The sequence below is a fragment of the Pipistrellus kuhlii genome, unplaced genomic scaffold (assembly GCF_014108245.1).
Source record: "Pipistrellus kuhlii isolate mPipKuh1 unplaced genomic scaffold, mPipKuh1.p scaffold_m20_p_12, whole genome shotgun sequence".
Lineage (NCBI taxonomy): Eukaryota > Metazoa > Chordata > Mammalia > Chiroptera > Vespertilionidae > Pipistrellus > Pipistrellus kuhlii.
Genome location: NW_023425427.1, coordinates 52,056,754 through 52,080,229, shown reverse-complemented (window position 1 = coordinate 52,080,229; position 23,476 = coordinate 52,056,754). Strand labels below are relative to the sequence as shown.

General features: G+C 40.5%; 1 protein-coding gene and 1 pseudogene across 1 annotated transcript; one reads left to right on the top strand and one right to left on the bottom strand.

Moving 5' to 3' along the window:
• Positions 1–515: 515 nt before the first annotated feature.
• On the top strand, positions 516–16,278 carry EQTN (equatorin). Its single transcript, XM_036432772.2, has 7 exons — positions 516–631; positions 6,484–6,570; positions 8,671–8,730; positions 10,788–10,838; positions 12,167–12,226; positions 14,918–15,071; positions 16,131–16,278. The coding sequence occupies exons 1-7, from the start codon at positions 538–540 to the stop codon at positions 16,276–16,278; spliced, it is 654 nt and encodes a 217-aa protein (XP_036288665.1). The 5' UTR covers positions 516–537.
• LOC118716653 lies at positions 4,116–5,489 on the bottom strand (annotated as a pseudogene).
• Positions 16,279–23,476: the final 7,198 nt, after the last annotated feature.

Sequence of the window (23,476 nt, the reverse complement as noted above, 5' to 3'; positions counted from 1 at the left end):
CCAATATTTCACATTATTTTATAAATACATATTTCCTAATTTTCAAAGAAAATCTCATAATGTTTTATTTCTTAAAACCAAAGGCCATTAGAATTCCAGGATAAAACAGATAGCAGACTGAGTCACAAAGCGTTTGGAGATCCCTCCCCAGCATTCTGACCTGTTGTTGGTGACGTCATAATGTCCTGGCTAGTTACAGGACCTGCCGGCACCTGGAAGGAAGCTCTGAGAGACACAGGACATTGGCAATCAATCACAGCGTTCCAATGAATTTCATATTGTTTATTTGTTTATCTGGGGTTTATTCCTCAGAGATTAGTACCTTGATTCCCAGTAATGTAGGTGGGTAAGCCTTGGAAGCTTTCACAGACATTATCCTAGAAAATTGATGTTTGGCAATTTTATTGTTGAAAATATGGTACAGTTAAGAAGTTAAGTCTCTGCCTCCAATCACTTGTGGAAAAAAATGGAAGTCCTTCAAAGAAATTAACATATTTCTGATCTATGGTGTGCCATACTTTTTTTTCAGAAGTTTATATGGAGCCTCTAGTTGATGAAGTACATAAAGAAGAAATTAGGCATGACATCCCTCATGATAAAAATGACCATCATTTTAAAGAGGAAAAAAACTGTAAGTGTTTATAGTAATACATATATAAGAACTAATTATATTGGTTTGACTTAACTCTTTAAAAAACTATAATCACATTATTTTCTACTTCTTAAATTTACCATATAGACATTTCAGTGTGTAAAATGAACTTTTTTTCATTTCTGCGACTTCTTCCTGAGATGTTACAAAGTTTAATGAGGTTACCTTAGTAATTGTCTATAATTAACATGGGCTCCATTATAGCATTATGGTTACTTATTCACATGAGTAACAACTAACTTAATTCTATGGTGAGATAACCAGAATTTCTTTGGAGTTGTGCATGAGCTTCCTAGGGCTTCTAAAACAAAATCACACAAACTGGGTAGCTCAAAGCAACAGAAATGCATCCTCTCACAATTCCAGAGGTCAGAAATTGAAAATCAAATTTTGACTCTACCACACTCTCCCTAAAATCTTTAGGGGGGCAGGTCTCTCCTGGCCTCTTTTAGCTTCTGATAGCCCCAGGCATTCCTTGGCTTGTAGTAGCAGAACTCCAATCTCTGACTCATTTTCACGTGGCATTCTTCCTCTGTTTCTGTGTCCAAATTTTTCTCTTCTCATAAGAATACCATTTATAGCTGAAACCGGTTTGGCTCAGTGGATAGAGCGATGGCCTGCGGACTGAAGGGTTCAATTCCGGTCAAGGGCATGTACCTTGGTTGCAGGCACATCCCCAGTGGGGGGTGTACAGGAGGCAGCTCATGGATGTTTCTCTCTCATTGATGTTTCTAACTCTCTATCCTTCTCCCTTCCTCTCTGTAAAAAGAATCAATAAAATATGTGTTGGGTTTTTTTTTGTTGTTGTTGTTTTTTTAAAGAATACTATTTACATCGGATTAAGAGCTCACCCTATTCCAGTGTAACTTCATCTTAACTAAATCTGTAATGACCCTATTTCCGAATTGGGTAATATTCGAGGTTCTGGGGGGTTAGGACCTCAACATTTTATGGGGGGTAGGGGGAGTGGCAAAATTCAACCCATAGAGGATGACTTTAAAGTGTGTGGAAGGCCCATTAAACTTTATTCACCATTCCTCATATGGCTTTCTCTCCAGGTCTTTATAATGTCCACCATTCTAAAAAGTGAAAAGTTCCTAGGAAACTCTTGTTAAAAATTATTTTACATTAAGATTAAATCTAGTTATTCTGGGTTCTTTATTAGTATTAATAAAAAAATACATATACAATGAAGTACTTTGAGAACTATAATTCCTACCTTGTACTTCTATTTTTTCTTTGAGGAATTATTATCCCTCTTTCAAATGTAAGAACAGAACAAAACACACACAACAAAACAAAAGCTGCCTCTGCTGAGCCCCACAGGGTTCAGTCCCTCCTTTTCAGGCTGTACCTATGCTTGAATTAACCAAAGGCAAACAACTCATGAGCCTGATGATTACTTTGAGTAAAGGAAAAATTCTTTCTTACACACACACACCTTTACATAAAATGTAAATGGGATTGTGGCGAAGAACTGCCTTATGACTGACTCTTCTCATTTAGTAGCTTTGGAGCTCTCTATCTTACAAAGAATTAAATGATGGGCAGTTTCTCCCATGTATGCTCTTCTCAGACATTCTTGGGTATCTCTTTCTTTGGATAGATACCAAGTACTGGGATTCCTGAATAAATGGTAAACCTTTTATAATATTGATAAATACCACCAAATTGCCTTCAATTAGGACCTTCCAAATTGTATCCCCCAAGAATGCTCCCTAATCTCACAATAAATAGTGTTAATCATATTTTGTGAATAAATGAGAAACTTTATTCATATTTTTAATTTGCGTCCTGATTACTTGTGAAGTTGAGTATTTTTCTCTGTATTTATCAGGCATTTAATTTCTACTTCTGTGATTTTTCTGTTTTTATCATTAGCCCATTTTTCTATTAGATTATATTTTTACTTATTTGTAGAAGATATTTTTATATTTAGTATATTAACCTTTTCTCTAAAGTAAAAGTAACTAGTATTTTCTTCCAGGCTATGGTTTATCTTTAAACTTATTTAGGTATATTAATCAAAGAGAAAAATTTAAACTTTATAAAATAAATTTTAAATTCCTTTATAACTTCTGCATTGTGCATCTTGTTTAGATGGACCTTATCCAAATAGGTATAAAATATTTTTCTAGTTTACTTAAGTTTCATATTTTTGTTTTTTACTCTTGGGTCTTAAATTTAGTTATTTTTATATATGACATAAAATAGGCATAAAACTTTATGTTTCAAGGGGAATTGCCAAATGTCTAACACCATTTCCCTATTCATGTAAAACTCACATTTAATATAATCTAAATTCTCATTGAAATTTAGTTATTCCCTTTTTGTTTTTCTGATCTGTCTCTGCAAAAATGCCACATTATTTTTTGTTATTGTCATTAATCTTGGCCTGAGGATATATTCTTTCCATTGATTTTTATTGTTTTAGAGAGAGTGGAAGAAGGGAGAGAGATAGAGAGAGAAATACCAATGTGAGAAAGACACATCTATTGGTTGCCTCCCACACACACTCTAACCAGGCCTGGATTGAGCCTGTAACCATATGTGCCTTTGACCAGAATTGAACCCTTGATTCTTCCATCCATGCGGCCAACACTCTAACCACTGAGCAAAGCTAGCTAGGACAAATACCACCTTATTTTAATTTGTACACTTTTATAACTCATAACATGAATGTTGGGCTGCAATTTTCTTGTGGTCTCCATAGATCTAGAAACTTCTAAAAATTTACATTAATAGCACTGGTGTGTGTGTGTGTGTGTGTGTGTGTGTGTGTGTGTGTGTTCTGGGGGGAATAAATATATACATATGTATTGAATATGTATACATTCATATGTATAAAATTTTCTGTCATTCATAGTATTTTGGAAAGAGAAGACGTGTATATATGTTTATCAGCCATCTTTATCCAATTTATTTGACTTGGGTTGGGTGGATATGTCTACTAGTTTTGCATTATAACCAATTCCACTTATAACAATGAAGAGCAGGATCCTTTCTGTGTGTATGCCATGTGAAAGTATGTAGGCGACCTTGATTATTATTGTACTATATACTTTTTTTTTGTGTGTGTGTGTACACATTTAGTTTTATTGTAACAAACCAACTTGTACACTTTTAACGTTTAACACTGAGCATCGTCTTTTCTTTCCAATGAAACAAAAAAGAAAATTTAAAAATAAACAGGAACAAAATTACAATAGAGAAATGTCAATTCTGAATAAGAATCGACAGGTTTTGCTGATTCTCCTGAGTGTCAGGGCTCAAGTCATCATTAGGAGAGAATTTTATTTTAAAAGTGTCATCTTAGACTGCAAGGATGTCCATTTAGCATCACAATTTAACATGCCAAAGGAGAAGCCATGTTGTCAAAATGGCCACTTAATCCACCCAAACATCTCAAACCCACCTTGGCTCACCTTCTATAATCCCCCTCCCCCTTTCTTTTTCTTTTTTCAACAAGAGAAAGTAGACAGATACATGTCGGTAAATGCTAACTGTCCATATTCACATAGAGACACAGTGTAATCTCTGAGCCCAATATACAGAGAAAGGAGGAAAAAAGCTAGAACTCCATGCACTGCTACACAGGGGCCTAGCAACCTCCAGCTCCCACCAGAGCTAAGGGAGTGGGTGGTTTTTCTTTTTTCCCACAAAGCATGTTGATGGTTATTCCATTAAGTTTTTCTTTAGACAGGAAGGGATAAAAATGAATTTGGAACAGAAAGGGGCAAAGATTCTTTTCCCACTGTGTTCTGCTCAAGGTACACCCCCCTCCCGCCCCAAAATAAGGTGAGAACCATGGTGTAAAGGAAAGAAAAAGAGACCTCAAAAACAGGGCGACTGAGCACAGGAGGGGGGTTAAAAAAAGAAAAAGGAAAAAAAAAAAAAAAGACTGCAACTTGCTCCCAGGGGCTGGAGAAAATTAAAAAAGGTTGGAATCCATCTATGTTCATTAGTCGTCTTCTCCTTCATCTTCCTCTCCTTCTTCCCCCTCATCATCCTCATCTTTTTCACCTTCATCCTCAGCCCCTTCTTCATCAACATCTTCCAACCCTTCCTCTTCATCACCATCATCATCTTCTCCTTCTCCCTCTCCTTCTTCATCATCCATGTCAGGAACCAAGTAGCACTGTAAAGGATTTGGCCAAATGTCATCTTTGATGACTTCTCCTAACTCATCGGCACCTGCAGCAGAATGGTCAGTAGCCCAGGTAAAGAAGCTCTCCTGTTCCTCAGGCTGTCTCTTCCTGCTGGCTTTATGCTGTGTTTGACTTGAACGTTTCGTCAAATCCTTTCCAGATTTCCATTTGATTCCAATAGACTTTGAAGATGGATCACCACTCTCGTTCAGATGAAACTCTTTGGAGAGAACTTTTATTTTCGAAGTAAGGATTTTCATCAAAATAAAATCCTATTCTGTAACCTGATTTAATATCTTCAAATTCTGTCACTTCAACTCTTGTCAGATATTGCAGCACCTCTTCCCCCTCTTCCCCAAGCAGTGCAGACACTTGTGGGTGGTTGACAAATGTTGTTACCCAAAAATGTGAGATTTTGGTGATCAATTCTGACCTATTCTGAAAAAATGGTTGACGGAATTTGTTATATTTCTGTTCTACTTTCAAAATCTCCTCACTGGCTTGTTCATGAAGTCTGTTTATTTCATTTTGTGCTTCATCAATATGTTCAATAGCTTCTTGCTGTTCTTTTCCTCCCTTCGGGGGGGCGTGTCAGGGGGGGTTGGCTCCTCCTCCTCCGGCTTGTGGGCTGGAGCCAGTTTCAGTTTCTTCTTTTGTGATGGGAACAAGGGCTGGTGTTTGGGGGCCATGCTGTGAGGCAAGTCCGAGGAGGTGATCGCTGGGAAGTGGCAGAGCTCGAACTATATACTTTTAAGCAAAACTGCTTCACAGTCTAACAGGAGATTCAGGGGCAAATGAGTGTTTCTTACTTGGCATTTTCCTCCCTGTCTAAAAAAATATTTATTTTCATTGATTTGAGAGAGAGAGAGAGAGAGAGAGAGAGAGAGATTAATAAGTAGCTTTCTATATATGCCCCAATTGGGAATCCAACCCACAACCTGGGTATGTGCCCTGATCAGGAATTGAACCAGCGTCCCTTCAGTACATGGGACAATGCTCAACCAACTGAGCTATACCAGCCAGGCCTTACTTGACTTTTTGATAATGTCAGTGCAGTGATAATATTACACATCTACAAATCTACTTTGGTACCTATTATTCACTTAATAGTAAATATGTTTTTCCATAAATTCTCCAATAATTCCTTCTCAGAAAATGTCATTTAGCAAAAGGATAATTAATTTGGCTTTTTTTCCCCATGGATTTTATTTTTGACCTTTGTCCACTTCCTTATTTTGTAGATGAAGAATTTCCCAAATACTTATTATTCTTTTTTTGTAGATGAAGAATTTCCCAAATACTTATTATTTTTTTTAAATATATTTTATTGACTTTTTACAGAGAGGAAGAGAGAGGGATAGAGAGTTAGAAACATCGATGAGCGAGAATCATCTATCAGCTGCCTCTTGCACACCCCCTAATGGGGATGTGCCCGCAACCAAGTTACATGCCCCTGACTAGAATTGAACCCAGGACCTTTCACTCTGCATGCTGACACTCTATCCATTGAGCCAAACCGGTTTCGGCAGCCAAACCGGTTTTGGCTCTTTTCTTTTTTTTTTTTTTTTTTTTTTTTTACTAGTCACTGCATATGTTATTTAAAAAATCAGATGATGAAAAATATAAAGAACCAAAAAGTCTAAACTTAGCTGATGGCTGAAAACTTTTGTCTTATGCTTCTAGATGTGTTCACAACCCAAACTCCAAGTGGCTCCCAGTCTGAAATATCGGTGAAAGCAACAACTAATGTGGATTTTTCTCTAAAAAACTGTAAGTATTGAAAGGTACCAGTGCAAATACAAATATCCCTTAAAACAATATTTCAAACAGCATTAGAGTGTTGGGTAGGAAAAAGATCTTAATGGCACTAATGGCAGAAGTCTTCATTCCTAAATAAGGAGACTCATGTTTATTGCACTGAGAAAGTCTGAAGGCAGGGAGGTGCTTACATTTCTTAGACTCCTACTTTGGGTTTGCATGGAAATAAAAATTAAATAACTAAATTTAGGACTAGAAAATTGTACGTCTTTCTTAGGCCCACATTTTTACTCCTTTCTGCTTTATACCTTCAGCTTCAATCATTGTTTTCTTTTGCACCTTTCCACCAAGTGTAACTATTTGATGATGACTTTGGAGGCCATTAAGTCTCCAAATACATATAACACATCTATTACCCAGGCATGTGACAGCTCCTATCTATGAAACACATAAGCACAAAACAGAATTACAAGGAAAAGAGGATGGAAGTCCATAGAGAAGACAGGGCATTTCTGGCAATGGCATTTCAATATTCGTAAATGACAGGCTCAGTAAGCCTAATTATTAAATAAAGCCACATGACAATACTGGAATATTTTGAGCAGTTTCAAACCTTGGGACATAACCAAGATGGGGACATTTCAAGGGCATTCACTAATGAGACAGCTGACGCGTGGGAATTTTGCTCGTACAAGTAAACAAGCTCTTGAGTTCTTTTGGGTCAAGACACAGAATAGAGAGGCTGTTGAAGAAAACAGACCACGTACCTCTGCTTCCCTTAGGAGATGGTTTATTGAGGACCCAGGGAAGAGGTTCCAAAACCCTAACTTCCATTCCCACAATTCAGGTCCCCAAAGGACTGTCAGAGAAAGTTGGGTTGAGACCAGTTGTTGCCATTTAAGCATTGAAGTAGGGCTCTGACAGAGGGAGACAGGCTGACATGTACAGGACACTCCAGAGGAGCAAGCCCGCACCCCTTGAGATTAAATCTCCAGAATTATGTTGAATAATGATTCTGCTAGTCCGAAAAGTCCAAGGGCAAGTAGCTGAAGCAGCCCAGACACTTTTCTCCAGAACAGAGGAAGGAGGTTGCCGAGCAGAGTCTAAGGATTTCTGGCCACTTGTTCTAGTCCTGCCTGAATCAGTGTCAACTCGGGTAACAATATCTTTTTCCATCCTTTCTTGCAACCAAGATTCCTGTAATGGTGCTGTGTGTAGGCTCAGTCCGAATTCCTTCTGTGTCTCTAGGACTCCTCTGGTAGGGGGACTGCCGTACTGCTCACGGAACTTGATTGACTCCTGTATTAAGCAAAGTTAACTGAAATTTCAGGCCAATTTCATGAGGGAAAGTATGGTCCTCCAGTCACGATGGTCCCCAAATACACTCCTTTTAATATATATATTATTGATTTTTTTTACAGAGAGGAAGGGAGAGGAATAGAGAGCTAGAAACATCGATGAGAGAGAAACATCGACCAGCTGCCTCCTGCACACCCCCTACTGGGGATGTGCCTGCAACCAAGGTACTTGCCCTTGACTGGAATCGAACCTGGGACCTTTAAGTCCACAGACTGATGCTCTATCCACTGAGCCAAAACCAGTTTCGGCCCCAAATACTGACGACCTATCTCCAGATGGACACATGATCGCCTGAGATATGATCCCACTAAATCAGGCCTGAAAACCCTTGATTTGTAAACCCCAAATCTTTATATCCCAAGTTCTGTCGTGAGTAGTAAACACACAGATGTTTCCAATTTACAAGGAAACCAATGCTGCCTACCTGGCCGGTCGGAGTCACTGCAAGGCGTGGGCGGAACCATCTGAGACTGTGTCTGACCCAGTAGCCCTTCCTGACCTCTGGTTGGGGACAGACCCCAGCTTGCCCTCTCTTGCAAAGTGATAGGCATATGAATCCCACCTCAGGCAACACCTTTCCTTTTTCTTTCCCCTGCTTTCAGTTACCTCAAAAAATTGTCAGCATCTTTTGGGAATTTTTTTTTCCCTCTCTCCTTTTCTTTGCTCCACTTTTTAGCTTAAAAAAATATGCCTAATCACAGATGTGGAGTTAATATTTTAATATGCTGATAACCCACTTATCTTTTTTCCTAGATAAAATCAATGAGACATCTGGAGAACTCATTGAAGAACCCCCGTTTAAAAAAATTCCAAGTACTAAAGTTACTATGCTGTATTATACCTGGAGCATATCATTATATGAGTAAAAATTTAAGTTTCACTAGTCTGAGTATTTCATAAAATAATAACATGCTTAAAGAACTTTTACTGCTACAGTTCAAAGGCACTCTAAAATCTTTTCTTTATGTTTTTATTGGTTTTAGAGATGAGGAGGAGGAGGAGGAGAAAGAGGGAGGGAGGGAGGGAGGGAGGGAGGGAGGGAGAGAGAGAGAGAGAGAGAGAGAGAGAGAGAGAGAGAGAGAGAGAGAGAGAGAGAGAGAGAGAGAGAGAGAGAGAGAGAGAGAGAGAGAGAGAGAGAGAGAGAGAGAGATTGATCGGTTGCCTTTCACAGGCACCCAACGTGCCCTGACCAGGAATCATGACAACGCTCAGCCAGCTGAGCCACACCCTCTATGGTGCTAAAATATTTTAAACCATGAAAATCTAAGGGTCAATTTTCAGATGCATTTGACAAGGGGTAGAAAATGAGCTCTTTTTAGAATATAATTTTATTTTAATAAAATGTATTAAATTTATATTTATGCATATATTTATGTTGAATGTATTTATATTTAACATAAACACATAATTAATATATATTTCACATAAAGATATAAGTATGTATAAATGTTTAATACATTTTGATATAACATTTTTTAATCCTCACCCAAGGATATTTTTCCATTGATTTTTAGAGAGAGTGGAAGAGAGAAGGAAAGACAGAGAAATATCGATGTGAGAGAAACGCATCCATTGGTTGCCTCTTGCACATGCCCTGACCGGGCCTGGGCCAGGGAGGAGTCTGCAACCAAGGTACATGCTCTTGACCAAATTCGAACCCAGGACTCTTTGGTCCCCAGACTGATGCTCTATCCACTGAGCCATTTTGGCTCGGGCTTAATATAATACCTTTTAATAATTAAATAAAAGTCTCTAACTGCTCGAGGAATAAACTTTTCTCTGCATTGAGGCAATGATTAGTGTTTCCTAAGATTATTTGAGGAGTGGGACTATGAGTAAGAGGCTGCAAAATAAAAAATAATTACTTTACTTTCCTGCCAAGAATATGGTCCCTTATAAAATACTTATGAAACCATAACCCAGAAAGTCTTGAGTGAGTGGTCTCATTGAAGACAATGGACCTGTTGAACTATTTTTCTCCAGTTCATGCAATATAAGTATGTTACTAATATGATTACCCTAAATTTATTAGCATCTTTCACACCACTAGACATAAAAACCTTTATTCAGCTTTTGATATGTTTAAAAATAGAAATCTGATCATGCTGGTATTTTACTTCTTCAATATCTTTAATCATTTGCACTAAAGTTTTAGTTTGCTAAAAGAAAATAAAGAAGAAAATACTAAAAAACCATCTAGAAAGAATATTCAAAATGTTAAAGTTGCAGCACTGTAGGCATGCCTAGAGCATATCACCATATGAGTAAAAATTTAAGTTTCACTACTTAAACTTGGGGTCACGTTCTAACCTCTAACCGAGCAGTCAAGTCTGACGTGACCTGAACATTAAAGAGTGTTTCAGTCTCTTCCCTGGTCGTACGCCCCATCCACATCCTTCATTCCAGACTTCCCGGAGCTCCAGGAGCTTGCCCAGCCTGCCATGGTTCTGAGTCTGCTCACAGTGGAATGACCTCCCTCTGAACTGGTTTGCCTGGCAATGTCTAGCCCTCTGTGCCTGTATTAAAGCACCATCTCCCCTTTGGAGGGTTTCCAGCTTTTGCAAGTTGATTTTGGCCCCTCCATGAATACAACCCGTGCATTTCCTTTACCGCCCTCCTTATCCTACAACATCATTAGCAGCGATTCCTGTCTGCTTTTGAAATTGAGTGTGTTCCTTAAGCACATAAGTCTGTGGTGTTCATTTCTGTCACTTTAGTGCTAACTACAGGTCTTGTTCATGGTAGGAGCTCAAGGGGGTAACTATTAAATGACTAAACTTAACAAGTGAATGAATGAATGTTCTGGCACAAATGTACTAAAGCCGAATTACCTTATTTTGTCATCCTGTTCTATCTTGTTTTTTAAACAGAAACAACCGAGGCTCCAAATGAGTCTGCATTTTGGACAATGTTAGGTAAAGGTAAGCTCATAGTAGTTAGGTAACATTTTCCAATGCTAAAAATGAACGTCAACATTTTGCTGCCATCATCACGTGTAAATGCAGAACACATCCAGAAGGCTGGTCAAGTGTTCTGCTTTTTCCAATTCACCTCCCAAAAGTTTCATGCTCCTACAAATGTTGCAATCAATTTTTTTAAGATTAAAAATTCTAAATAAGGCTCTTGCCCAATATAGTCACTCTTTGAGTTAGGAGCAGCATACACACAAGTATGCGGAGATATATGAATAAATGCAAAGTACATATCAAAATATATGTGTGCATAAAATTAATGTATACATCATAAAATTTTAAGCATGCATTATAAACATAATGCACATATCCTACATGTATTGCATGTTTATTATAGAAGCACATGTGTATAAATGTAATATCACACACATATATGCATGCAATAGAAATGTAAGACATATGCCATATTCAGTTGATCTTCCATATTTGCATATTCCATATTTGAGAATTTACCTACGTGTAAGATGTATGTGTAACCCCCAAATCAATGTGAGAGCACTTTTGTAGTCATGTGCAAACAGGCTCGGAGCAACTAAAAACATTTTTTTTAAAGATATTTTATTGATTTTTTTACAAAGAGGAAGAGAAAGGAGAAAGAGTTAGAAACATCGATGAGAGAGAATCATCGATCAGCTGCCTCTTGCACATCCCCTACTGGGGATGTGCCCACAACCAAGGTACATGCCCTTTACCGGAATCGAACCCAGGACCTCCCAGTTCTCAGACTGATGCTCTATCCACCGAGCCAAACCAGTTTTGGCCAGCCAAACATTTTAATTGTCCATTGCTCATATTTGTAGCTGAGGTGGAAGAAGGCAGCATCCTGCCTTCTTTTTTTAGCGCTCATACTGTAAACACGTGCCATTTTTGTGGTCTATTTGATGCTACATGTATTTCGTGTTTTCTGTGGGTGATTATGCTATTTAAAATGGCCCCCAAGTACAGCATTCAAATGCTGGTGGAGAAAAATGTGTGTTAGGTAAGTAAGCTTTGCTTAGTGGCAGTTATAGAGCTGCTGGCTGTGAGTTCAATGTAATGAATCAGCTATCTATACTAAAACAAAGAGTCTTTAAACATAAACGCACACAACACAGGGCCTTGCATTGATTGGTTGATGGAAATGTTGTGACCTTGCGGGATCCTAACCCCGTTTTTTCTCTATATGATAAAAATAACTAGAATGAATAAATGAGAATAAACTGTTATAATATACCACATGCATACAATGTTAATAAGTGAATGCTGTTTCCCATAACACCAATTTATTGGTTTAACAGTTCTGAATGAAACACTGCCGGAGGAAGAAGCAAGAGATCAATTATTTCAGGCAATTCCAGGTAAGAACAAAATACTGCCATGAAATGAATGCATACATGCCAGCACACGTTTTAGTGCCTGTGTGGTGAGGCTGTTTTCTGGTAAAGTGAGGTCAGAGGAGAGTGTGGGGGCTAACATTGTAGCAGAGAGGACATTCCTGTTTTAGGAAAGTTGTGATTTCAAGCATGATCTCCAGTTCCAGTACTGCACACGGTTCTTTATATCTGTCTTCCTGTTTTGAAACTTATATTCCTGAGCCAGATAAATCCAATGGAGGTGTAGGCAAGTGAATAAAGAATAGAATGCAGTTTGCTTTTGTTATGAACAGACTCTGTTTTTAGAGTGATTTTAGGCTTACAGGAAAAGTGAGCAGAAATTATAGAGAATTCTTATATACTCCATTGCTCAGTTTTTCTGCTTATTAACACTTTGTATTGGTGTGGCACCGTTTTTATAATTTATGAGCCAATCTGGATGCATTATTAACTAAAGCCCATAATTAGTTACAATTGGGCCCACTCTTTGTGTTCTGTATCTATGGGTTTTAACGAATGCAGATGTCACATGTCCACATTACAGTACCATAAAGGATAGTTTCCTTGCCCTAAAAATCCCCTGTGCTCCATCTGTCCACCTCTCCCTTGCCCAGCTCCTGACAACCACAGATATTTTCATTGTCTCTACTTTTGTCTTTTTCAGAATGTAGTATGTTATAAATTAAGAAGGTAGTCTTTTTAGACTGGCTTCTTTCGCTTAGCAATATGCACATAAGATTCCTCCATAGGTTTCCGTGGCTTGATAGTTCATGTCTTTTCATCACTGAATAATATTCCATCGTATGGATGTCCCAGTTTGCTCATCCAGTCACCTACTAAAGGACATCTCAATGGCTCCCAAGTTTTGTCAACAATGAATAAATCTATAAACATTCAGGTGTAGGTTTTTGTGTGCACATAAATTTTCAATTCATTTGAGTGACCAACGATTGATTGCTTTTGTTGATTGTATGGTAAGACCATGCTCAGCGTTGTAAGAAACTACCAAACTGTCTTCCAAAGTGGCTACACCATGTTGCATTCTCACCAGCAATGAATGAGAGAATTCCAGCTGCTAAATGCAGTAACTTTCATTGATGGATTAATTATATTTATATTAGTACAGTAACTCGATTTGAATGGGAAAATTCATGGCAAGGCAATGTATTAATGTCCCTCAAACATCTGTCTTGAAAATAAAGCATTAAAAAGAAATTGCATCTGGTTCTCTATCTTAGGCGTGTCATACAGCTCTGCCCTGGATTATGTGACAGTACAGCCTCTTGCTTTCAGAGCTTTAAGGAAAGGGAGTGAGGCATCTTTGTTCAGAAGAGCTAGATGTAGAAATGACAAATGCTGGGCCACTTGAGAAATATTGTCTTTTCAAGTAATTAAATTAATTGAGCATGATTGATTTTTTTTATCACATACTGAGTACATACTACATGCCAGTGCTTCACAGACATTATTATGTCAGTCCTCACAGCAACTCTGTGAAGTTGGTATTACCTCCATTTTACAGATGAGAAAACTGAAGCCTGGAGAGGAAAACTCTGTTCAAACTTGTAACTGGAGTTTGCATAATCTCCAGTGGTCAGAAATTCTAAGTCCTCCTCTAGTTTGGGCCATCACCTTGACAAACAAAATGTCCTATAAACAAAGCTCTTTACAAAATCCCTTTTAAAGGAGTAGCAAAGCAATGGAGGAGCCTGGTTCATTTTAACATTTGTTTGATTATTCCCGGAGTAATCTGCCTGAAAGTCAAGATATCAGTCTTTGACAATTGTACACTGTTCACTCCTTTTCTGACAATTATAATTTTTTTTAAAATTAGAGAATATAAACATGGGGGAGCTTGTCATTGCTTATTACCAAAATACCATTATCTGGAAAACAATGAAAGCCTTTGAAACTTTTGGAAAGATGTTGGGGTAAAGGGGAGAAATACCAACATGGTCATGTAAAGTCATCATTATATAAATATAATATTAAGTCATACATATTAAAAAAATCAAATTTTGATTGCAAAGATATATTTTTATTAATAGATTTAGTAGAAAAACCTGACATATCTGAATCTGGACATATCTTTATTATAGAACTTATTTTAGAAAGTTAAGTAAGTTTCCATTTCTTTTTTTAATGTCAAGTACACTAGGTTTGAGCTCAGTAATAAAAGGGCAAATTCAGTTCTTAAGCCTCATGGAGACAGCATCCTTTTAGCTGAAAAGAAAAATCGACGCATGGCCCAATAGGAGAAGTGCATCTTCCTCTTTCGAAGGATGTGTGCAAAGTCATATGGTTAGTATAATAGTAATCTCTTCAGAGTTGTGAACTGGTTTTTACTAGTCAGAGAGGAAGTCTGCTACATACACATTTTAATATCAGTAACCTGGTTTTGAACCCAGATTTTGCCACTTACCAGCTCTGTGCCACGGCAAATTCAGACACTCTGGGGTCCTGTGAAATGGAGCTGAGGACAGCTTCTCAGGACGCTGGGAGGGTTACACGGGAAAAGTTAAGAATCTGGGCCACCATAGCCTTCTCCTTGCGTTGCCTGAGGGCAGGAGAGTGGTTGTGCCTGCTTCCCGAGGGGGGAAGGCCTGCAGTGGCTTTGTTTGTAATCTACCCTTCAGGACACAAGGACCCTTTTCATTGCATTTTCTTTCTTCTCAGACTCTGATTTGAATGGTACTATGAGTGAAGACACAGGTGTAAAAGCACAGGATAACAAGTTAAAATTAATGCTGGGCATCTCACTGTTGACCCTCCTCCTTTTCACCATCCTCCTGGCGTCCTCTAGTGCCTTGCTGTTCAAGCTGAAGACCACGTAAGCCCACAGCCCTCCGGAGGGTCTGTGACAGGCGCGAAGTGACGCTCCCAGCCGCCTCGCCAGCAGACGGTCAGGAGATGGGACTCCCAAATGTGTGCGGACGGGGTTCAGTTGGCCACATTTCCCTGGCTCAGAAAGAAGCATGGGCTGTCTGTGAGGGAAGGCCCTCTTGACACATGTCCCCAATATTTTAAAATAATCCTCCAGAAATAGAAACCACCCTCATCAACTGGGAAGGATAGAGAGCGCCTGGCTAGGCATCCTTTGATGAAAGCCTTGGCACAAAAGGGCCACGGCTCTGTTCTAACTGGCACACCTGCTTAGGGTCTAGCAGTGTTCGCTCATTTGCATAGCGTGCTACCAAGTAAGTGACAGAATGGACAGAATCCATACACTGTTTTAACGTTTGTGATACTGTTGTTGTTTTTTGTTGTTGTTTTTTTTTTTTATGTCTAATCCACATAATGCAGATTTATTAATGAGGGAATATATGACTTATCAAATTGACAGGTTAGATGTTACTGGTAAAAGGTATGAGATGTAGCCAACCTAGCCGGGACATATTGATCAATAAAAATCTGATATCTTTTGGGTCATTTTACTTAAAAATTAAATTATCCAAAGGAAATATTCAGAGATGTACTCTAAGGTTCATGTGCAAGAATATGTACATTGCAGTGTTGTTTTGAAAACTTAAAAGTTGGAAGCAACCTAAATGACCCAGTTGACAACAGTTAAATTATGATTCGGCCTAACGAACAAAGTGTTTCACAGCCCTTACCCAGGTTTTAACACATCTTTAAATGTGGAACTTCATAGTGTGTACCTTTTCCCCCCCATGCAAATGCCAAGTACGAATGACAAAATATTAAGTAAAGACATTTTTCTGTAAATTTCCAAATATTCTACAAGTTCCTTTTTATCCTAAAAGTAAATTTTTTTTTGGACTGGAACTAGGTTTTTACTGTTTTGATTTGCCGGGCAAACGTGCATCACTTAAAACCATCGCTGCAGTGTGCTTTTTTTTTTTTTTTTTTTTTTTTTTTTTTTTTTCAGTTATAACAAGCAGCTTGAGCGTCAGTACACCATCCAACCGGAGCTGGCCACGCTGTCCTACTTCCAGCCGGTGCACGGCGTCTCGGACTCCTCCTTCTCTAGGAGCGCCGAGAGCAGCAACGTCTGGGCCCAGGAACCCACGTACTAAGAGCGCCGACAGCAGCACCGTCTGGGCCCAGGAACCCACGTAGCCTCGGTGACTACATGCGCCAGACCTCCGAGGGAGGATGTTCCCACTGAGAGAGAGAGAACTTTAGTTTTGTGTCATAAAAAGTATCTTTCTTTGTGAATCACACGGATGTCATGATTTAGAAACCCTGCTGAGATGTTCAAATGTTTCTGGCGTCTTCGTGTTCAATAAAATTCTCTCGGCTATAAAAACGAATGGAAACAAATAAAAGGAAATAATTTAAAGTGTGGAAAACTCATCAAGTAATAATAATCCTAGAAATTGACATGAAACATATTCACTCTAGGTTGTTTCATTTTTAATCCTCATCCAAGGTATGTTTTTTTGTTGCTTGCTTGCTTGCTTGCTTGCTTGTTTTGTTTTAATTGATTTTTAGTGAGAGAGGAAGGGAGAGAGAGCGAGAGCGTGTGCGCATCAATGTGAGAGAGAAACATTGATTGGCTGCCTCCCTCCCACATATGCCCCAATCAGGGGATTGAATTTGCAACCTAGGGAGGATGCTTCAAATGAGCCACCCGGCCAGGGCAAGGCTGTTTAATATTTAAATGAGGACACGCATGCCTATTTACCTTACCTGAGGGCATTTTGAGGACTTTCAGGGCTAATACCATGACCTATGCCCCTCCATCACCAAAGCAAAAAAAAAAAAAAAAAAAAAAAATACACCTGTATGTTTTACTGGCAAAACAGTTGTGCCATATCAGGAGATGAAACTAAATTAATACAAAAGACCCCTAGCATTCTTGAACTGTTTACAAGTCATCAGGGCTGCTCCCCTGGGACAAACAATAAGGAAAAAAAGTTTTCCCTCCCAATTCTAAAGTATCCATAAACATTTGAGACAACAAGGTGTATCAGCGAAGAGAAAGGCAGGAGTCCAAGCATATAACTTGGATCCGAGTCTTTTAGACCTGAAGGGCCTGCCTTCTCTCTTCCCCCAGGGGTCCTGGCTCCTCATACTCTGTAGCTGGGGTGGGGAACGTCCGGCTGCAGGCTGTTTAAGGCCTGAGAAACCATTGGGTCTGGCCCTGCCATGGCATTAGGGGTGAGTTACTTAAATGTTCGACCAACTATAGCGGGCTAATTTTTTAAGTTGATCATTTAGTTATAAATGATGTTATAAATATTCAAATGGCCTTTGGTGGGGAAAAAGGTTCCCCACCCCTGCTCTATTAGAAGAAAAGAAACACATCTCAAAGGCTAATTTAGCTCATTAGTGACTTACGCGGCCCTGATTATCCCCAGGAGTGTTTCAGTTTGCAAAGAACACCAATGGGATGGGGCATGCTTTCCCTTTGGTGGATCAATTTCCCCTGGAAGGATTCCAGGGCCCTGTGTCAGGTGGTATGTGTGGGTGTGTGTGGATTGAGAAGAGGAGGAGAATTTAGGACAGGTTTCATTGTCCTAAATCCTCATCTACTGTATTGGAGGCACTCTGTATTTTACATCCCATTGACATCCATTCCCTTATGGAAGGCGGGTTTCTTTTACAGCTCCACAAGCACACACCAGATCACATGTTAGAGAGGCGAAGCTAGCAGGTGCTTCCGAACAGAGGTTCCATGATGCATGAAGGTTAACAGTCCAATTTCTAACAAAAGTCAAAGGAGGTTGTCAGGAGCATGGCAGGCCCTGCCTGCAGAAGGCAGGAGGATCCTTAATTCGGGAGTTCTTTCAGCTGCTGGGGAGTTGTTTTCCCTTCATCCAGCTGAGGACAGAAACGCACATCACATACAGGTGCCACCTGGTCTACCATCATTGCTCACCTACCATTTCCTCTCCTGACCACACCGCAGCCTCACTATTGGCTGGGGAAGCTCCAAAGCTCCGCCTTTGAGTAGCCATGGACAAGAGGTGTGAGGGTAGGTGCCCACTTTGTCCTGATCTCTCTAGAAACTCCCATAATTCTGAGCCAGTGGTGGTAGCCTTGACCAATAGTCCGTGCTTCCCTCTGCGGGTTACTTTTGTCATTTTCCAAGCTTCCGAAGGGAAAAATGCAGTGGGAACTGAGTGAGGCAAGCAGGTTGCAGCTTCTTCCAGGTGCCGAAAGCCCTGTGGGGGCTGTGGGTGAGAGAGGGCCCTGGGAAGACTGTCGGGAGGGCGTGGGGAGGGTGACCACCAACCATAGCCATTTTGGGGAAATGCCAGGTCTTTTCTTCATTGAAAATAAATATAATAGTTATGTCTGCATCATATAACTTGTCTCCAGTGCTCAAGTATTGTACAGCGAGCAAGTTAATCATTGGAGCATTACTCTGGCTAAAATGGCTAAAAGAAATAATTATTTTTTTTAAATTGGCTTGTCATCCCCCGCGGGCATGCTTACAGGGCCCACGGTGAAGTCTGGCCCAGGTACTGGGGTGGGGAGGGGCCTTGCTGGTCACCAAGGTCTGCTCCCCACTTCACTGGTGTGGAAGCCAGAGGGCCGTGCAGCCCAGGCCGGAGCGCGGAGGGGTGGTGCTCTCCTTGGGTCCCTGCTGATCTACTCCGTGGCTAAGCCTGCATTTCCTGACCGGGTTCTCTGGGCCCGGGGAGGACATAAACCCCCTGGAGCCTGTCCGTGTCTCCCCCATTCTGAAACACCCTCCTATTTCCTTTCTCTGACGCCCATAGCCTGCTCTTCCCTGGCCTTCAAACAGGGATTTCTGTTTCCCCTTCCTGAATACTTTAGGGCAGTGGTCAGCAAACTGCTGCTCACAAGCTATATACATGCGACTCTTTGGCCCCTTGAGTGTGGCTCTTCCACAAAATACCACGGCCTGGGCGAGTCTATTTTGAAGAAGTGGCGTTAGAACACATGTGTCAAACACAAGGCCCGCGGGCCAAATCCGTCCCGCCAGGCCTTGCAATGTGGCCCGCACCGCGCTGTCATCACTGCACTCCGCTGCGTTTCCATCACAATGACAGTTTATGACTGTTCAGTAAACCATTCGGCCCGTGATTTAGGCTGGATTTTAGATTTTGGCCCCTTCTCTGATTGAGTTCGACACCCCTACGTTAGAAGAAGTTTAAAAAATTTGGCGCTCAAAAGAAATTTCAGTCGCTGTCCTGTTGCTATTTGGCTCTGTTGACCATTGCTTTAGGGCAATTCCTAGAGTGGCTGTGGTGGGTCAGAGACAGACAAGGCTGGCCTTGAACTAGCAGCCAAGCTGATCCAGGGACCCCAGGAGTCTCCTCCCAGCCTCACCCCCAGGGGCTAGTTCTTGGTTCCTCCTTCCGTCCTTCCAACCCAACCAAGAGTGTGTTCTGAGAGGCGCCCAGCAGTGACGTGCCACTGGGGTTATTAAGGTCATTTTTCGATGACCTTGGGGGGGAGGTCATACAGTTCCTGAGACCCGAGAGGGCCGTCCCGGTGTTGGGAAGATGGTTGGGTGGGCGCCCTGCCCCAAAGCGTCTCTTTGGATGCGAGAAGAGGGCGCTTCCCCCAGGAGCAGCTGAAAGTTCTGCTCAGGGGCCCGGTCTGAATGTGTGCAGGGGCGCGGGTGAGGGGGTCTGAGGTCTCCTCTAAGGACCAGAGTTTGCCAGCTCCTGGGAGCGAGTGCCCAGAAGGGTGCACTGCAGAGCTGGTGAGATGCGCGTGTGGTGTCCTGCGGGTTCTCCTTCCCCCTCCCCCCCCCCCCCGCCCCCGCATACATCCTGCGTGGCGGGGGGGCTGTTATTGGGGCTCCCTGTGCTCTGGAGGAAAGCGGGGCGGGACCAGGGTGGGCAGGAGTGATTGTAAATGTAAGGGAGCTGTTCCCAGTGCGGCTAGCCTGAGCGAAGATTCTGGGTGTTCCTTCCCAGGGCACAGTCAGCCCTCCAAATCCACTGCCAGAAGCTCACCTTTTTAACTTGTGAGATAGAGGGAAGCATCATCGCTTTCCCCTCAGTCCCACCCCAAAGCACTGCTTACTCAGCCCTGCCTGCACCACCGCAGCCAAATACACCCAGCTTTTGCCAGAAAGCAATCCTGGCTGATTGTTCGGAGTTGACTTCCCTTTCCAGGTTTATTTAAGGAGAAATGAGAGCCAGACGTTTATGTTTGGGTCTGGATAATTGTCCCTGTGCCTGTGAGCCCCTTCTCCCTCCTCCGTCAAAATGCCACGCACCTTGTCACACGCTCTGTTCCGGATGGATTTCAGGGGAGCTCGGGTCTTAGGAGAAAATGAAGGATAAATTAAAAGGCTGTCAGGCCAGGAGAAAGCTCATTGTGTAAAGAAGAAGCACGTGTGAGTTATCCAAACATGTAAGTTATCTAAAGTAAACTCGGAGTTTTAGAAAGCAAAATTTGGACCGCATCTCCTATCTGAAATATCTTGTTTGGGAGAAGGGGAAAGTGTGTAAATTATCCTATAATTGATATGGGAAGGCTTGTCTTGGAAAGAGGGAAGAGGTGGAAAGGAAGGAGCCCTTTCTACCCCTAGCGTTTAGTTCATTTGTTGTGTGTGGTTGTTTTTTTTAATATATATTTTTATTAATTTCAGAGAGGAATGGTGAGGGAGAGAGAGAGAGAAACATCAATGATAGAATCCTTGATCAGCTGCCTCCTGCAAGCCTCCTACTGGGAATCAAACCCACAACCCAGGCATGTGCCCTGACCAGGAATCAAACCATAACCTCCTGGCTCATAGGTTGAGCCACACTGGCTGAGCTAGAGTTTAGTTTTACTTGTTGATTTTTTAACGTTTGTGAGTAGGGGTATGTGTTTTGTTTTATTTTGTGTTTGAGACATTCTATAGAACACCGGGAACCTTAGAATGTTGGGACAACTAAATTAAGAAAAGACTACTGCTTTAAGAGGCATTCAGCAGTTTGAATTGTTTCCAAATTGTCAGTGTTTGGTAAATAAAAAGGTGACTAGTATATAGCTAACCTATGTCACATTTGACACAGTTTAATAATTATGTATAAGCCTAACCTGTCCCACTGCTGTACAGTGATAAGACACAAGTGTGCTTTGATCAATCATGGGAATGAGCTACACATTTGAAAGATTTTAACAGCGATGGTCATTGACTTTTCATTCTTCTAAGAGCTGATAGCTTCCAGAAAGAGTTAAATGACAGAAAACCACTTGTTTAGGCTATCCTGGAGTCTGCATTTCATCTTGTGTGATTTTTTAAAGAATATATTATAGTGATATTTTACAGAGAGGAAGGGGGAGGGATAGAGAATTAGAAACATCTATGAGAAACACCGATTCAGCTGCCTCCTGCACAGTTCCCACTGGGGATGTGCCCACAACCAAGGTACATGCCCTTCCAGTTCGCAGGCCAATGCTCTATCTACTGGGCTTGTGTGATTTTTTAAAGATAAAACAAAACTTCCCTTCCATGGGCAACAGTAGGTGCAGCTCTGGAAGAACTGAAAAGAACAGACAGGAATGAAGTCAGTCAAGACTAACTTCAATAGTCTTGGAAAAAAGTGGAAAAAAACTCTTTTAAGAGTTTTATTTAATGCTTAAAGAGCTACTTCAAAGCCCCCTAGTCTCCTTGAGTGACTCAAATGTGAGACACAAATTTCCTGAACATTCTGGTAGCCCTCTTCCAAAAAGGAGGAGGAATGAGCCATCAAAGAACAAAGAGAGTCAACTACAGATGTCCAGCGACAGATGCTGAAGATGATCCCTCGCTCAGTTATTCCACAGGGCTGCTGGGGGTATCTGGAGCCGAGCAGGACAAAGCTGAAATGCAGACTTCCACCAATGCAACTGAAAATTGCCTCAAGTCCCTGGAGAGCCAATGGGCTTCTGTTTCACTAATAAGAATTAAAATAATTCTTCAAGATTTTGATGAAAGTGACCTTGTGCTAGATGTACCTCCCATCATGCCTACTTCTAAGAAATCAAAACCATTTAGAAGCTTCAAACATCAGAGTATGGATGAAAGGATATATATAACATCCCTGGAGGAGAGAAAGCTTCAAATTACAAGAGGAAAACAGGTAAAACCCAACTAACCATACAAATAGATGATGATGATAACAAATCAGAACCACAAAATCACTCGTACTAAACAAAACATATGTATTAAACGTAACATAAACTTGTGTGGTGTCATAAGCTACATTTCTAAGATGGGTGATAAAAAGTATAACTGTATTTCAGAAGAAAGTGTATTTTGTCCATCTCTCGGTGGCAAAGAAATGCAAGATGAAAAGGATAATGCAAGTTATCCTAAGAGCAAAAAACCTCTACAAACAACTCATGATACTTGAAAGGAAGAAAGTGAATGTCAGGGTTCACAAAGCCAACCCCAGATCTCTTGAGCAAAATTTGATTTTGATAAGGAGCTTACTGAAGACACTTCCTCTGGTTCTGATGACGTTACCGAGGAATGTCTTCGAATTTTCAATGAGGTCATAGAAAGTGAAGCTTGTCAGGGAAAGAATGTTAAGCAGGTTGGTCAGATTTTTTTAAATCCTTTTCCTATATCTAAGGGGTCTCCCTTAAATACATAGTCTCTATATATCCTAAACTTTATAGAATATATATTGTGTAACATGTGCATATGATATATATATATATATATATATATATATATTCTAAATCTTGTGATCAATAATATAAAGAGTGGGGAAATGTCAGTTTACAGTTGAGTACACTGAACACTTTATTCTTGTATTATTATTAATTATTGTATTATTTTGCATATGAACAACTGTAAACCTACTTATGCTCCACCCTGAATTGGAACAACAAGGCAAAAACCCTGATAATTGGCCATCCAGTGTCTTGCAGACTTGACAGTTCCAGAGGCCATGATGTTACATACAGTGATTTTTTATTTCCCAGCTTAGAACAGACTTTTATGGGGATCTATGTCTGTTAAATTATCCAGATTAAATTATTTTTAATTAGCTGCCCAGTATTTTGTACCTTGCATTGCTGTGGCTCTCCACAAAGCATGCTAAATTTGCCTTTACTATGCTGAAATTTGATAATTTGTACCTTTTCCCCACTAGGCTTCAGGAAAGCAAATGAAATTGAATATGTTGTATTACCAAACATTTCTGGACCGGAAAAGAGAATTGCACACACTGCCATGTTTGATGAAAGTTATTTAGACTCAGGGCCTCTCTCTCTTTCTCTCTGTCTCTCCACCTTACAGTGCATACCTTGCCATTTCTAGCATTTAATGTATTCTGGTACGTGTGTCCTGTTAACCACCAGGGGGCA

Excerpts from the sequence above, each read along its gene's own strand:
- EQTN (XM_036432772.2), top strand. The coding sequence starts at position 538 with ATGGAGCCTCTAGTTGATGAAGTACATAAAGAAGAAATTAGGCATGAC. Across the intron at positions 8,731-10,787 it reads CCCGTTTAAAAAAATTCCAA|AAACAACCGAGGCTCCAAAT; the intron begins GTACTAAAGTTA and ends TTTTTTAAACAG. Across the intron at positions 15,072-16,130 it reads CTGTTCAAGCTGAAGACCAC|TTATAACAAGCAGCTTGAGC; the intron begins GTAAGCCCACAG and ends TTTTTTTTTCAG.